Source organism: Balaenoptera ricei, chromosome 4, assembly GCF_028023285.1.
Source record: "Balaenoptera ricei isolate mBalRic1 chromosome 4, mBalRic1.hap2, whole genome shotgun sequence".
Classification (NCBI taxonomy): Eukaryota; Metazoa; Chordata; class Mammalia; order Artiodactyla; family Balaenopteridae; genus Balaenoptera; species Balaenoptera ricei.
Genome location: NC_082642.1, coordinates 30405730 through 30423307, shown reverse-complemented (window position 1 = coordinate 30423307; position 17578 = coordinate 30405730). Strand labels below are relative to the sequence as shown.

General features: G+C 39.9%; 1 protein-coding gene across 3 annotated transcripts in view; it reads right to left on the bottom strand.

Annotated features, from left to right (window-relative positions):
• PLCL2 (phospholipase C like 2) overlaps positions 1-17578 on the bottom strand; it is a 192899-nt gene that overhangs the window by 19622 nt on the left and 155699 nt on the right. For 2 of the 3 annotated variants that reach the window (XM_059920385.1, XM_059920386.1), the window contains exon 5: positions 8905-9014. In XM_059920385.1, coding sequence (XP_059776368.1) covers positions 8905-9014 — 110 coding nt within the window. Of the gene's footprint in view, positions 1-8904; positions 9015-9268; positions 9427-17578 lie in introns of all 3 variants that reach the window. The other variant, XR_009502847.1, reaches the window with a different exon arrangement.

Sequence of the window (17578 nt, the reverse complement as noted above, 5' to 3'; positions counted from 1 at the left end):
GCAGCAAAATCAGTTCTAAGAGGGAACTTTATAGCCATACAATCTTACTTCAGGAAACATAATAATCTCAAATAAACAACCTAACCTTACAACTAATGCAACTAGAGAAAGAAGAACAAACAAAACCCAAAGTTAGCAGAAGGAAAGAAACCATAAAGATCAGAGCAGAAATAAATGAAATAGAGATAAAGAAATCAATAGATAAGATCAATGAAACTAAAAGCTTATTCTTTGAAAAGATAAACAAAACTGACAAACCTTTAGCCAGATTCATCAAGAAAAAAAGCGGGAGGACTCAAATCAATAAAAATAGAAATGAAAAAGAAGTTGCAACTGACACCACAGAAATACAAAGGATCATAAGAGACTACTACACACAACTATATGACAACCACGAAGAAATGGACAAATGCTTAGCAAGGTACAATCTTCCAAGACTGAACCAGGAAGAAATAGAAAATATGAGCAGACCAATCATAAGTACTGAAATTGAAACTGTGATTTTAAAAACTCCCAACAAACAAAAGTCCAGGACCAGATGGCTTCACAGGTGAATTCTATCAAACATTTAGAGAGGAGTTAACACCTATTCTTTCAAACTATTCCAAAAAATTGCTGAGGAAGGAACACTCCCAAGCTCATTCTATGAGGCCACCATCACACTGATTCCAAAACCAGACAAAGATACCACACAAAAAAGTAAATTACAGGCCAGTATCACTGAAGAACATGGACGCAAAAATCCTCAACAAAATACTAGCAAACCGAATCCAACAATACAGTAAAAGGATCATACACCATGATCAAGTGGAATTTATCCCAAGATGCAAGGATTCTTCAATATCCACAAATCAATCAGTGTGATACAACACATTAACAAATTGAAGAATAAAAACCATATGATCATCTCAATAGATGCAGAAAAAGCTTCTGACAAAATTCAATACCCATTTATGACAAAAACTCTCCAGAAAGTGGGCACAGAGAGAACCTACCTCAACATAATAAAGGCCATATATGACAAACCTACAGCTAACATCATACTTAATGGTGAAAGCCTGGATGCATTTCCTCTAAGATCAGGAACAAGACAAGGATGTCCACTCTCACCACTGTTATTCAACATAGTTTTGGAAGTTCTAGCCACAGTAATCAGAGAAGAAAAAGAAATAAAAGGAATCCAAAATGGAAAAGAAGTTAAACCGTCACTATTTGCAGATGACATGATACTGTACATAGAAAATCCTAAAGATGCTACCAGAAAACTACCACAGCTCATCAATGAATTCGGTAAAGTTGCAGGATACAAAATTAATACACAGAAATCTATTGCATTTCTATACACTAACAACAAAAGATCAGAAAGAGAAATTAAGGAAACAATCCCATTTACTGTCACATCAAAAAGAATAAAATACCTAGGAATAAACCTACCTAAGGAGGCAAAAGACCTGTACTCTGAAAACTATAAGACACTGATGAAAAAAATCAAAGATGACACAACCAGATGAAAAGATATATATACCATGTTCTTGGATTGGAAGAATCAATATTGTCAAAATGACTATACTACCCAAGGCAATCTAGAGAGTCAATGCAATCCCTGTCAAATTACCAATGGCATTTTTCACAGAACTAGAACAAAAAAATTTTTTTAATTTATATGGAGACACAAAAGACCCCAAATAGCCAAAGCAATCTTGAGAAAGAAAAACGGAGCTGGCGGTATCAGGCTCCCTGACGTCAGACTATACTGCAAAGCTACAGTAATCAAAACAGTATGGTACTGGCACAACAACAGAAATACAGATCAATGGAACAGGACAGAAAGTCCACAGATAAACCCATGCACTTATGGTCACCTAATCTATGATAAAGGAGGCAAGAATATACCGTGGAGAAAAGATAGTCTCTTCAATACATGGTGCTGAGAAAACTGGACAGCTACATGTGAAGGAATGAAATTAGAATATTCTTTAACACTATACACAAAAATAAACTCAAAATGGGTTAAATGGGTTACCTAAATGTAAGACCAGATACTATAAAACTCTTAGAGAAAAACATAGGCACAACACTCTTGGACATAAATTGCAGCAATATCTTTTTCAATCTGTCTTCTAGAGTAATGGATATAAAAAGAAAAATAAACAAATGGAAAGTGATTAAACTCAAAAGTTTTTGCACAGCAAAGAAAATGAAAAAGAAAACAAAAAGACAACTACAGAATGGGAGAAAATATTTGCAAACAATGCAACTGACAAGGGCTTAATTTCCAAAATTTACAAGCAGCTCATGCAGCTCAATATCAAAAAACAAACAAACAAACAAGTAACCCAATCAAAAAATGGGCAAAGACCTAAACAGACATTTCTCCAAAGAAGACATAGAGGTGGCCAAGAGGAACATGAAAAGATGCTCAACATTTTTAATTATTAGAGAAATGCAAATCAAAACTACAATGAGGTATCACCTCACACCAGTCAGAATGGCCATCATCAAAAAGTCTACAAACAGGGAACTTCCCTGGTGGCGCACTGGTTAAGAATCCACCTGCCAATGCAGGGGACATGGGTTCGAGCCCTGCTCTGGGAAGATCCCACATGCCGCGGAGCAACTAAGCCCATGTGCCACAACTACTGACCCTGCACGCTAGAGCCTGCAAGCTACAACTACTGAGCCCGCATGCCACAACTACTGAAGCCTGCACACCTAGAGCCCGTGCTCCGCAACAAGAGAAGCCACTGCAATGAGAAGCCCGCACACCACAAGGAAGAGTAGCCCCTGCTCACCACAACTAGAGAAAGCCCGCGTGCAGCAACAAAGACCCAACTCAACCAAAAATAAGTAAATAAAATAAATAAATTTATTTAAAAAAATGTCTACAAACAATAAATGTTGGAGAGGATGTGGAGAAAGGGGAACCCTCCTACACTGTTGGTGGGAATATAAATTGGTACAGCCACTCTGGAGAAGAGTGTGGAGGTTCCTTAAGAAACTAAAAACAGAGCTACCATATGATTAAGCAATCCCACTCCTGGGCATATATCTGGAGAAAATCATGGTTCGAGAGGATACATGTACCCCAATGTTCAGGATTTTTATGAATTGCCAGTATGAGTTCTATGAGTTTTAGAAGTTTATTAAATTATGTTATACCTTTTTCTTTGCGGGGTGGCTGCTTGTGTTTGTGTATTGTGTGTGTGTGTTTGCCAGTTTTACTCTTTTGCTCATTTCATCAGGACTATGGGAAGGAAGTTCTGCAATGAAGTTTTAAAAATTTTTTATTTTATATTGAAGTACAGTTGATTTACAATGCTGTGTTAGTTTCACGTGTACAGCAAAGTGATTCAGTTATACATATACATATACCTATTCTTTTTCAAATTCTTTTCCCATTTAGGTGCTGAAAATTCTAACAGCCCAACAACCTGGAGAGATATAAACTGAGTGTCTTTCCCCTTTTACTTCTGTTTGACGGAGGAGAAGAGATGATGGGACAGGGGGTGGGAAGAAAGAGGTGACATGGAAAAGTTAGGAATGGGGCTGACACACAACTAGAAACCTGGACACAATATATAAAGCAATGATTTTCAGATAGTGCAAGACAGGGAGCCCTGGGAGAAGGGGTATGGACACAAGGTCCAGCTCATTGCCTGGAAAGCTTCCCAAACAGAGCCCAGCAGCCCCTCTTTGGAGCTCAGGGAGGCAAAGCGGCTGCAAGGGTAGTGGTGGAGAGGGAGGGAGGGCTGCAACAGCTATTGTAAATATACAATAGGATATTGTATCATGAGCACAAAGGGAGGGAGAGGATATCATGAGCACAAAGAAGAGAAGCGGGAAATTCAAAATAAAAACCCCACTGGACAGGATTAATGGCAGATTAGACGCTGTAGAAGATACAGCAGTATTGTTTGAAGACTAGAAGACTTGAAGACTAGCATTGCTTGCAGCACTAGAAACTATTAAAAAAAAAAAACAGCAAAAAGGCCTAAACAAATGAACAGTGCATCTGTGACTTATGGGATAGTATCAAGCAGTACATATGTACAAATGGAGTTACAGAAGGAGAGGAGAGAAAGGGTAAAACAGAAAAAAATTTAAAGAAACTATGGCTGAAAATTTTCCAAGTTTGATGGAAACTGTAAATTCACATATAGAAAAGCCTCAAAGAACTCTAAGCAGAAGAAACATAAAGAAAGCCACACTAAGGCCCATCAAGATCTTCTAAAAAAATCTAAAAAAACAAAGACCCCAACAAAAAGATGCTCAAACTCTATACACCTACTAGACTTGCTAAACTGATAATAACAAACGTTGACAAGGGTGTGGGGTAACTGGAACTCTCGTAACACTGCTGGGGGGAATTCACAATGGAACAGTTCATAAAGCAGTTTGTAAAGCAGTTGGCAATTTCTTATCAAGTCTGACATACACTTACCATATGAGCAATGCCACTCATAGGTATTTACCCAAGAAAAATAAAAATATATGTTCACACAAAGACTTGAATGTGAATGTTCATTGCAGCTGTATTCTTAATAGGTAAAAACTGGAAGCAACCCAAATGTCCATCAACTAGTGAACATACAAAGTGTGGTACACCCATAGGATAGAATACTATTCATCAATAAAAAGGAATAGCTTACAGAAACATACATCAACTTGGATGAATCTCAAAAACGTTATCCTAAATGCAAGAAGCCAGGCACAATGTTTATTACTACATGATTCCATTTATGGGACAATCTGGAATGGGTGAAACTACAGATGGCAATCAGACCAGCAATCAGCAAGGTGGGGGAGTTTACTACAAAGGGACACAAGGGAACTTCTAGGAATGAAGCTCTATCATCACTATGGTATGCTGCATGATTATATACATTTGTCAAAATTCATTGAATTGCGCAGTTAAAATTTGTGAATTTTATTTTATGTAAATTATACCTCAATAATGCTCATCAAAAAAGAGAGAATGGTGCTATCTAATGAGTGTGAGGTCTTGAGGGCTGGCTTCTGAATTAAAGAAGCAATCAGAAGCCTGTGGGAATGAATTACACCCTCTCTCCAATTATGCAGCAGAAACCCTAGAACAGGACATTTACAAACTCTGAGAAAGCTGGGTCCCAGTATCCAAACAAAGGCTGTCTATGACCCCAGCTGAGATTTCTCTCTTCTCCGCCATTCCCTCAGGCTACAGAAAAGCATGGGCGATTTCTCGGACTGGTGGTGACAGCGAACCAGTTTAAATATTGAGCTTATAGCAAGCAACATGGGAACTACAGTCTGGAACCAACTGGTGATGTTTAAACCTGGATAATGGAAAAATAACAATATGCCTAACTCCCCACCCAGAAATATTAAAAAGTGCTAACTCATCTTTCGTAGCAGAAGGGCAACCAACAAAGCTTATAACTGAAATGTATAGCTTTCAAAAACCCAACAAAATGACTCCAATTAACATTTTTCATAATCTCTTTTCTTAACCTCAGAGGGATTTTATAGGAAAGAAAAACCTTTAGAGTAAAAATTGTTCAGCAATTCATTTAGTTTCTTTATGGTTTGCTTTCTTCCTGTTAAATTAAGTAAAGTGAAACTTAGTACTTAAAAAAATTAAATAGAGAAATTATAGTAGGATTCTATCTACTGATATACCTTATTTCATAATATCTGAGATACTAGTACTGATGAGACATACGTACCACTATTTTATACACCACTAAGGAAGAAAATCACTCCAATTTAACTAGGCTACAATGCAAAGATGCCATGCATTATAAGATACACACCAATATCACAGATGTGAAAAACAAGAAAAAGGTATGACTCAGGATCAAAAACATGTATCTCCATCCATCCATCCATATGCATATAAAAAGGTTCCTGGAATAAGGTCACTTACATTTAATAATAATTATTTCTCAGAGGGAGGATCTGAGGTCATTTTAAAACTTATCTTTTATACATTGAAAAAGTTCTTTATAATGAAGACATATTTACAGAAACAAATGAATGATTTTTATTCAAAGAAAAAAATGACTGGAAGTAAATATGCCAAGATGTTAATAGCAGGTCATTCTGGGTGTGGAATCAGAGGTGACATTTCTCCTTCGTTCATTTCTGTATTTTAAAGCAACTCTTAAAGTTGAAAAAACTAAACAAAGCCAGCAAAGACTCATGAAAACTTGGCTGGACATCCTTGGATGAAAGGAGTTTGTGGCCGGGCGCCTGCTCTGGGGGTGACCCATCACCCCGGCTCTCACACTGCAAGTCCTTCATCCCGCGATGATTGGGCACCCTGCCTCCCTTGTTGTTCACATGAGTGGGGTGATTCAGAAGGAAAGACACTTCTGATTTGACTCTAGAGTCGTGGCACTCAATTTTTTAGGGTGCCTGCGAATCCCCTGAGGAACGTGTCACACAGCCAGATTCCTGCATCCACTCCTGAGATGATGACCCAGGAGGTCTGCAGTGGGGCTTAGGAGACTGTGTTTTAAGCACCCAGGTAATTCTTACAGCTGGCCTCACAGCTCCGGGGCTCCCTCAGCACGTCTGGAGGGAAAGTCTGGAACCTTCCCCAAGCCTCTGTGCCCCCATGAGGGCACCTGCTGCCAACTACATACCACACAGGGCCCTGGAGGGCTGGACCCCCTCCAAGCTCTGCACAGAGAACAGGTGGTGAGGGGAACTCAAGGGACCCATCCCCTCCTGCCAGGAAAAGGCTGGGAGCTCAACTCAGACCCAAACTAATGTCTAAAGCTCCACAGGCACTGATTCTTCTAAAGAAAGTTTAAACCCGTGAAATATGCAGCAATGAAAAAAGCCCTCCTATTGTACAGAAAAGACACACAGACCTCTCCAACTCTTCCCCACTCAGCGCATACTCAAACACCAGCTACAGCAAATACTACCCTGGGAATTTTAAAAAGATCTATTACCCTGTTCTATACACTTGTTTCCATATGTACGTAAGTCTGAGGTGCTAATTCTATCTCCTGGACATAATTCAAAAGAAAATAGTTTCCTCATTGTAGCTGTTTGGTTCAATTTCATGTTTCTAAAACCTGAGCCATTACTTTATGTCAGCTGTTTTTCATGAATATGTGTGCCAGACTCCCATTTTCAGGGGTTCTTAGCCCAGTGCTTCTCAAACTGTAATGTGCATAAGCATCCCCCGGGATCTTGTAAAAAGGCAGATTCTGACTCAGCAGGCCTGGGGCAGGGCCCGGGAGTCTGCATTGTGAGCAAGCTCCCAGGTGATGCCCAGGTTGCTGGTTCCTGGACCAGAATGGAGTAGCAAGGATAGCTGACAGGTGAAAGTTTGGTTCCTAAGTCTGTTTTGCCTATAATAAAATAAAAGCCAAATGAGCATTTGTTCCTATCACAGGGCTTTAAACTACAATGCAATTTTTTCCTGAGGTTTGCAGGAAATTTGTAGTGTACACCCCATCTCTGGTTGGGAGTGAGTCAGCAAGTTGTAAAGCCAAATTCCTCTTCATTGTAAATTTTTCTATCTGCTGTTTACTGAACTGCAAATGATCAGAGTTAAATACTAAGCAGAAGATCCAGAGATTCAAAAAAGTACATGTGTAGGAAGGGAAGTATTTGAAGAAGTTTAGAAAATGGCTTATTATAAAAATGAGTAAGGGTTTAAGATGAGAAAGTGCAAGTTGGCTAGCTTCGGAAGGGTGACTTTTCATTAAATTAAATCAGAAGACTGTTGTCAGCTGCAGGATGGATTTTTTTTTTTTTGTCTAAATTGTAGTTTATTATCATCTACATGTATGTATTTCCCAAATTTTTTTTACATGAGTATATATCACTTTGAAAATTAGGGATGCAGGCTGGATCTTTTAACTTGAAGGGAAACAGAGAAATTAAAAGAGGCAGCTGTGATAATGTCTTTTGAATTCAACTGAGAAGAAAGTTTGGAGGGTGAACCGGAGAGTAATTTTACATTGAGTTGTCCAAGGCCCAGAGTGAAATAATGTTTCTGTGTTATTATTATTCAAGGTCTCAAACACTCAGATAAAGAAAAGATCAGCAAGACAAAATGCAAAAAAGGTTCCAAGGCACATACATAACATTATTTTAAAAATCATGTCATATTATATACACCATAGAGAAAAAGACTGGGAGAATGTATAGCAAAAGACCCTGGACGGTGGGACTATGTTTACCTTTGGTTATGCTATTTTGACATTTTCTATAATGAAAATATATTACTTTTATAATAAAACTAATAAAAGTTAATTTTTTTAAATGGTCATGCTGAGATAGGAAGATGGAAGGAAAGGAGGGAAGGAGGGAGGGAGGGAGAGAGAGAGAGACGGACAGAGAGAAAGGAAAAGAAAGAAAGAAGAGAGCAGATAAACAAACAGATAGAGATGGTTTCTCCCTTGAAGGGAAATTTTTTTCAAACAGCAACTCCTTTACATATTTCTTTTGATTATGCCCCCCACAATTCTTTCCTACTTTTTCCCTGGGATCATATTGACGTTAAGGCTGTGATTATACTTTAAAACATTGAATGAAATCTGAAGAACTAGAATCTTCAAATTCCCAGTCATTCCTCTGTAATCAATGCTTTCTATTTCATATGTAGTAACTGGCGTTTATGAACTTTACGATGCTTTAAGGATGAAATGCAGACCCTTTCCCTTCTTGGCAGAATCCACTAGGTGCCAACCGCTCGAGTCCCCGGTTCTCCCTCTGAGCTGCACTGCCCAGCTACTGTGCCCGCAGCAGACTCTCCAGAAAGCAGAGTTCTCATTCGATTTTTGTGGCCATGCCATAGCTTCGAGTGGCTGGTAAGGTACAGTGCAGGAAACGGTATACTAACAGGAAGAAACACGCTGAACAAGGCTGCAAGATCACTAGCATCAGAAACAACTCGGAAAATACCTTTAAGATGGTAATATTCCAGGTAAAGCTCTCCACAGCTTTTTGCAGTTTGCGTTCCTTCAAACCTTCCTTGGTGCCTATGCTGTGCAAGTGTTCATGGAATTCCATGGCTGAAAGAAACAGAAAGACAAAGGATATTACTTCCCCACCCAATCTGTGGTAATGAGCCGGCAATATTTATTTTTCTAGGTACAGCTGAAACGATTCCAGTCTCCACTGAGATTTCATAAAGTGCCTATTTAAGAATGTAACAATGGAGGAAAGACCGCAGATTCACGGCATCCGTGAGGCAGAAGGCATCTTAGAGGTGGGTGCTCATGGATTGGAAGGGCTGCAAGGCACAGGGGATCATCGTCCTTCTTACGTTAGAGATGAGGAGTCTGAGGCTCAGCCAGGTTCGGAGACACTGAGGCTGTGGAGGGAGCCGCAGGAACAGCTGGACCAGAATCCAGGTCTTTGGACTCTCGGAGGCAGATCTCAGCTCCGCCAAGGACACGATGTTGGCAATAAGGGATGACAAGACTGCAAAGCAATGTATTTCCCGTCCCAGTAAAAGTCAACCTGAGGTCAGACCCCAAGCCTGCTGTAGAGGGGAGGGGATGGGGACAAAGGCCAAGAACTCCGACTCTGAATAATTTACATAATCAATGCATATTCCCCATCGCCATTCCAAATAGCCTGAATGCAGGAGTGGTGTGACAGTCCTGTTCCTGGTTTAATATCATTAAAACTCATGGAAAGTTTTCATATTCATCTGCAGTCACTTATCCCATCTCTGGCCAATGGGAACCCCGCAGGGGGGTTCCTAGGTTCTTCTGAAATCACTAATTAGTCTTTGATATGTCCCTTGCTTTCCAGCACAAGATGTTCTAGACTCACCAAGTGCATTTCTCATCACAGACGTGGAACCAGGCATTTCTCCAGGGACCTCTGGACTCTTACAGTGGGGAATGGTGTCTAAAGACCACAATCTGGGGGCTAGGAGTGCTCATTGTTACTGAGTTTCCACTGTTTTCTAGGCCTTTTTATTGAACAGATCTCAGGTACATGGAGTTTTTTTTTTTAAGGGAAGAATAATATCTTGCTCATACTTCTAATTCAAATGTAAGGAGCTTCCCTGGTGGCGCAGTGGTTGAGAATCTGCCTGCCAATGCAGGGGACACGGGTTCGAGCCCTGGTCTGGGAAGATCCCACATGCCGCGGAGCAACTGGGCCCGTGAGCCACAACTACTGAGCCTGCGCATCTGGAGCCTGTGCTCCGCAACAAGAGAGGCCGCGATAGTGAGAGGCCCGCGCATCACGATGAAGAGCGGCCCCCGCTTGCCGCAACTGGAGAAAGCCCTCACACAGAAACGAAGACCCAACACAGCCAGAAATAAATAATAAATAAATAATAAATAAATTTAAAAAAAAATGTAAGTATACAGGAATTTTACATAATTAAAAAAAAATCTTATGCTTATTTCTTTTCTCTTAGGTAGACAATCTTAATTCTTAACCACACAAACATAACCAATAGTAAGACCGCTAAATACAATTTAAACTCTGCATTTTTTTTGTCCTTAGAGTATCTCATTGAGAATGTACAGAAAAAGTATTGTGTTCTAAGGTCTGTCAGAATAATTATTTTCTTTACGTGGATATGTCACTTAACAAAGTATAATTCCCTTCACTTGTTTCCTTCTTTTTTTTTTCCCCCATTGTGTATGTGGTGGGTGGGAAGTGATTTTACTTTTTTGGATATAATTTGTTTTATGATTCCAACGTCAAACTACATATCAGGATGCATTCAGGTAAATCTTACTTTCTTCCTGGTCTCCTCTACTCTGATCCCTCCCTCCCCCTACACATTTTTCTTAGTTTTTAATTTATCTTTTATTGTCTTGTTTCTCCTTGAAAATCTACGCAAATGTGTCCATATATCCACAATCCTCCTTTTCTTGCACAAAAGCAGCATACCATGCACACTGCTCTGTACCATGGTTTTTCTCCTCAGGTAACTATGTAGTGGAGATCACTCCCTGCCAGTGTATCAAGCTCTTCTTCACTCTTTTTCTAACACCTACACAGGCTTCCACATTGTGTGGATGAGCCAGCATTTATTTAACCAGTCCTCACTGATGGACACTGTCTCCAATCTTTTGCTATTACAAATAATGTTGGAGCAGCTGTAATTTTTACAAGACATTTCCGGTGTTCTTCCGTACATTTTTACTGTTCAGTTGGGCATCCCGATTTCTAACTCCCTTTCTACGCAACATCGTTTCAGAGCAGCTCTTTACATCGTGACTGACAGTCACTTTATTCCTTAGTGTCTTTAAACAGTGAAGGAGAGCTGACACAAAGGATAAATACAGTAAGCTGCCGATCTAGTCTTCCTTCTTCTCTATTTTTTCCCCTCCTAATAGGAACTATGGCCCTAATTCCTGTCATGCTAATAAGGCTTAAGAGCCTCCCTGGTTTCAAAAAAGAACAGTAATTAGTAAAATTCATTACAGTGCCTAGGAAACTACTACACTGACCACTCTCCTTTAATTCAGCCTCTCTTTTGCCAACACCCCAACTTGGTCACTAAACCCCCTCCAGCACACTGCTGTGTGGCCTGGCTCACATGGGGGCGCTGCATCCCCCATATCTAGTTCTGACTTTCCTGGATGTGCTTGGCTTAACAGACGGGAAAAATAGACAGACAAAAAATAATAACCACGAGTAGGTGGCGATGACGCTCTAAAACCCAGGATTTCTGCTGGAGTAAAACACACACACACAATTTTTCCCTGGTCAGGTCTGAGAGACTCCCTGCCGTGTGCCGGGATGACTCAGACCCGCTTCCTAGAACACGGCCAGGTGAGGCCCCGATGGTAGGACCCTGATGGGTCTTAAGTTTTAATACTTCAGCACCATCTGGATTTCAGGACATCAATCGTTAATCTTCATAATGTTTCTATTTCGGATAGTCAGGAAGCATTATGGTCTTATAAGCGTCACTGAGGCTCAGTAGATGGACGTCTAGACTGGAACACGGGAAAGAGAAGAGACACAGGAGAAGAGGTGGAGCAGTAACTCTCTGTGTAACAAGAAGGTATAGAGTTGTACGGTCTCCGAGGGGCGTGGGAAGGGAAATCGTTGTGACATTATCGTGGGACCACACCATACAGCTGCCTGACCAGAAGCGGGCTTTTTGAGACGCTTTCTTATTACAAATCTCAATACTGGCACAAAGATGTGACACAATAGTACTGGTGGATTTTTCAACCACCCAGATGTATGCTTGGGAGCCTCACGCCACTGGAGGCAGTCGGCTTAACTCGCCTTGCTGACCATCTGACCACTAAGGTGACCGGAACTGCCCCGCGGGGCTTCACTCCAACCAACAGGTAAGAACCCGCAGGTAACACAAGCACGGAACAGCCGAAGGCGGGAACGCCGAGCTCAGACAAACATCCGTCCTAGATTTTAAGAAAGCAGCTTTCAGAAAGTTCAGAAGAACACAGGGCCAGAGGCTGCCTTGAGGAGGACTGAGGACTCAGGGAAGAAACACAGTCAAGATGACAAAAAATGATACCGATTAGGATGAAATGGAGAAACCTTTTTTTTTTTTTTTTGGTCACACCGCGCAGCTTGCAGGATCTAAGTTCTCTGACCAGGGATGGAACCCACAACCTCGGCAGTGAAAGTGCGGAATTCTAACCACTGGACGGCCAGGGAAGTCCCATGATGAAATGGGGAAACATTTAAGGAAACAAGTATAGCTGTCTAAAAAGCTCATATTCTACATGTCTATGAAAAAGTGAGACAGTTCCCTCTTATCCTCCCCCTCTTAAAATATCTATAGCCCAATAAAAGTCCACAGGAAAGCGAAAAGTGTATTATTAATGAAGTTCTTTCAAAATGGGCACAAAAAGGTGATTAGTTGAAAAATGGAAAAGTTACGTTAAAAATATAAAACCCCACATTTAAAAAAGTGGTCAAGACCATCAGTCCCATTATCATTTATTTCATTGTCTGGTCTGCTACATAACACACCTGTTTCTTTAAAAAGATTTTCGTATTATTAACTTATAGACTAATCTTTGCAAACATTCCGCCAATCCACTGATATGTAGCATATGTTGATTTTATTTTTTAAGGAAATAAAAGGATTCTCACCTTGATCTATACAGCATGATTGTACTTTTCACTGCTCCCCTGTGATATGCAAAGTCCAGGCCAAAGACATGATCAAGGGAAACAAAAGACAACTCACCAGGCACTTTACACCTACTATATAGGAAACTTGGAAAGAGGCTATAGAACTTTCCAGAGGAAATGGTAAAGAAAACCTTGAATATTGGTTTGTCAGAGCCCAATGGCCTAAGGCTTCCCAACTATCATGCATTATTTCTAAACAAGAATCCCAGCCCTTAATATGAGCTCTTGGGATGGTTGTGTGTATCCAATAATTACACTCTGAGGCAGAACACTGCAGGGGTATCAGACAGGCACTGACCCTGTTCTAAGGGAATACAAGGGGAGAGAGAATGAGATCATGCCATGGAACTGGGTCTGTCCATATATAACAAAGAAATCTGATTATATGTCAAGATGCGAATTGCATTATTCCCTTGATATTAAATTACCAGGAAATCTATTCTAACGTGTCACAGGAGGTCTCCACATCAACGGTGCATATAAAGAACCTGTCTGGGTTAGATGATAAGTAACGTTCTCCCTATTTCCCAAATTATTTTCAGCAAAGAAACATTAGCCCAGTGAAAACGTGTTTATCTTATTAAGAAACGTAGAAGCAGCATCTCTTCTCCGCCTGTAAGTCAAACCATCTGTCTGAAGAGCAGAGTTTTAAAGTAGATGGTGAAAATCAGATAACTAAAAACTTTAAGACTAAGTAACCACCTTCCTTCCTCTGCCCCCCACGAAGAAGCTAAGTTGTTTTCATTTTTAAATTTCTTATTCTTTAGTTACAGTTTGAAGGTGGTGGGGTTAGGAGCCAGAGAAGAGACAGACAGACAGACAGACATGGGCAAAACAGTCAAGATTCTACTTTTTTTTTGTTGTTTTTTTAATGACTGGCCCAGCTCACATCTACAAATATCTATTTCTAAATTATTTTATCTCAAACAAGATTTTTTTTAATGTTTTCTAGTTTCACCTTTTTAAAAAAAGGACTCCAATATGAAACAATCGGGAATATTTACTTGAAGAGATAAAACTGAACTATTATCTCAGATTTCTTTAACAAGTGGATTTTTCACAATAGTTCTCTATTTCTGTAATCAGTAGTCAATATTCATAACACTGAGATACAAAAGGTCTCATCATTTTGGATAATGAAAGTCATTTTTGATGCTTGAAGTAATAACACTAATTGGTCAGCCAATAACATGTATTGGTCCCACTCCATGTACAGGGCATTTGACCACCTGCTGTGCTGAGTCCCATTAAGACCCATTACTTAAACATGCTGAACACCGTAAAAAGCTACAGACTTCTAGAAGCATGGGGAGAAAGCCAGGGTAAGGGGACTAGTGCTTACATTATCTGCTCACTGACAACCATTTCATAAAGAAATCTTTATAACTTTGCTCTGGAATACAGTGGCTGAGTGTACAGGTCTTAGAGTAGCAAATAGGGCAATAGCATTACAACGATGTGAGAACATGTACAATTTCTGCTTTTTTTAATCAATGCCAAAATAAACTCTGTAGGTGCAGTAGCAAATTAGGATTTTTGTATGAGGAATCATACTATGAAAGGGAGATTCTGTAGGCATGCAAGGACTATGTATTACAATCTGAAACTTTACAGAGTAAATTACAAACAACTGGTCATGTAAAGATTAATCTTAAGAAATAAATAACGAATCAGAAAAGCGGAAATCTCTGAAAACTTGAGGACATCCATTCTGTGTTTTCTCCTTAGTGAGTAGAGAGAAGATGAGAATAAACGCCTCCCCTGAGAGAGCTGATTGCCCTTGTCCCTATTATAAAATTGTAAGCAATTATGTTGAAAATTTACATAACAAGGAAGAAAGGGAGCTCTTATCATTTCCCGCCAGAGTATGCTCAGTGGAGTGACAAGAACGCTGAACTCTGATTAAAGAAAGGTGATCTGGGGGTGCCTGTCCCCCACAGACGGGGCCCGGGAGCGGCCTCGGGGTGCAGGCTGGGCCTCAGGACGCCTGCACCTCCGATTACTTTGCTCAGGAATAAGACCTGGTCGCTCACGATGATGGGTCTCTGGGCAGCTTTGGGAGGTTAGTTCTGCTTCGCACCTTCTTACTAACTACACTATTAATTCCACAGACAGGCAAGCGTCCCTTTGTGCTTACACAAAGTAAATATCTGATTTTTTGCATGTCCCTTGTTTACCAATTATCAATGTGTCTTTTGCCTGCCTCTCTACGTTGCTGATATTTTAGGGTGACAGGCCTTGCACTTTGGGAGGGGGGACTATCTGTCTACACGGGTGCAATGCCTAGGAGACGCCCTCGCAATAATAATAATCCTGTTAAGTGGAGCCTTTACAGTTCTTAAAAAGATAAGAAGATGCAGGAAAACTACCCAAACCAGCTTCTCCTGAGCTGGTAAAAGAGCAGACACTGCAGTTGCCAGACCATGTCGGTAAGTGAGGCAAGAGATAACAGCTAATTCTGGCCAAAGAAATTAACATCTTTGTTAAGTTTTAGAACACTTCATTTGAAAACCAATACTAACTAGGTAAACGGTCTTTCGAAAAACATGACGTGATACAATATCACGGTGCTACATCATTTAACAGTCAGAATATACGGTGTGTTCAAAAGCATGAAAGTTTGAAGGCTGTGGGCATATTACACAAATTCAATGACGTGCTCGGAAACATGAACTAAAATTTGGGGTAAAAGTCTAGAAAGCAGCAAATGACCACATCTCAAGCACAGCCCTGGCTGGGCCTGCTGCGGCTCTTCTTTTGTCAAGTGGATTGTCTCTGCGCCTTGGCTGCTCTGTGCCAAAGACCCTACAATTAGGTTCCTCCGACTCCGTGACCCCAAGTTTGTGTTTCTAGAAAAGAGCTGTGGGTTATTTTTCTTCTGGAATGTTAACCAGAATAATGTATACCATTTTCTCCTGGAATGCTCAAATTCCTTTCTGATAATGAACTTGAGGACCAGGGAAATAAACAGTAGGTCATCAAACAGCAGAGAAAGGGCAAACGGAAAGGCCATAGTCAGTGATTCCTGCAAGAGTGTAGTTCATTCTGCTCTAAAGGGAACAGAAGACACAGGCCACACAAACAAAACACAAGGCCAGGCCCTGGGCCCACGGTGGACCTTTCCACTTACAGCCACAGGGTTAAATTTTAAAAATTGGTATGGCCACACAAAAGTATATTATTTGATTTTTATGTAAAGAACAATGTTTTGGAAATTTATTGCTTCTTTTCATGTCATCTCTCAAAAATTTAAACAGCTCAGATTTTTTATAGAGGGAGGTGCTTCTTTCACATAATTTTCCAATTATTGTTTCAAAACACTGCAACTTAAATATTTTGAAGGGTTTGTTTTTGAGGGGCTTAAAGCTTAATGACAAAAGATGGAATGTAGTGCTGACAGATTATCATGTTTTAAAAAAATTAATAAAGAAGTGTAAAGATGATACATAATTACATTAGCTAAAAACATTAGTGCAACTGCATATAATGGAATGTAGTAAAGAGAAATTTCCAGTCCTATCAAGTTTCCCGCCTCCCATCACAGATAAACCTAGATGAAAACCAAACAGCCATAAAAATAAAATAAAAATTTTAAAATACATGATACATACAATACTAAGATATGAAGAAGAGGCTTTGCCTTGAAGGGAAGGGGGGCTCAGTCAGAAACATGGCAGCATTTCCTCTTTGAGGGAAACGAACGGCATTTATTCATGCCAAACATGAAGCAGACGACCTTTCAAACATTCTGGATGGGATTTTCTATACCAATCTAAATGATCTGAATCGAAAATGTACCATGTAGTACGTGGCTCAAAATTTTCAGAAGCAAGTATAATTTTAAGAAATACTCCATAAGAGACATATTGATCTTAAATGTATATACCTAAAGATTACTTTTTCAACTGAAAATTTACTTAGCTATCCTAAAAAGCTCTTTTATCACAAACATACCCAGTGCCAAAATATTTCTGTGTGTGTTGAAAATAGAAACCAAAATCATAGGGTAGAATATTTCAAATGGTGACAAAAGAGATATATATTTATAATTTTAATTTATTTCAAATATCCCAAGTTAGGTACAGTGAGCTATTTCCTGGAAGATGGAATTCCATATAACACAAGTCTACCTGGGATCTCATTCAAGAGATCAATTTGTCCAGTTTTACAAGTACCTCAAAATAACATGGTCTCATGTCACAACGTCAAAGTCCCTTGAGAACAAAATATGGATCATTTTTTCCAACTAACGTATATATAGAACGTGTTAAAATATACAGGCTTTGTAAACTATACGCTCTGCCCCCCAAACCCCAGGGGTCTGAAGTTTGGGTGTGTCTCCAGCACGTGGGCGCTGACGCCATAATCTCCATGGAGACGCAGAAATGCCTCATGACGTTTCATACAGTTCCAGCTGGTAGTCTCTCTCTCTCGGCCTTCTTCCCAAACAATCTTGGCATTAGCAAAAGCCGAATTATTTTCA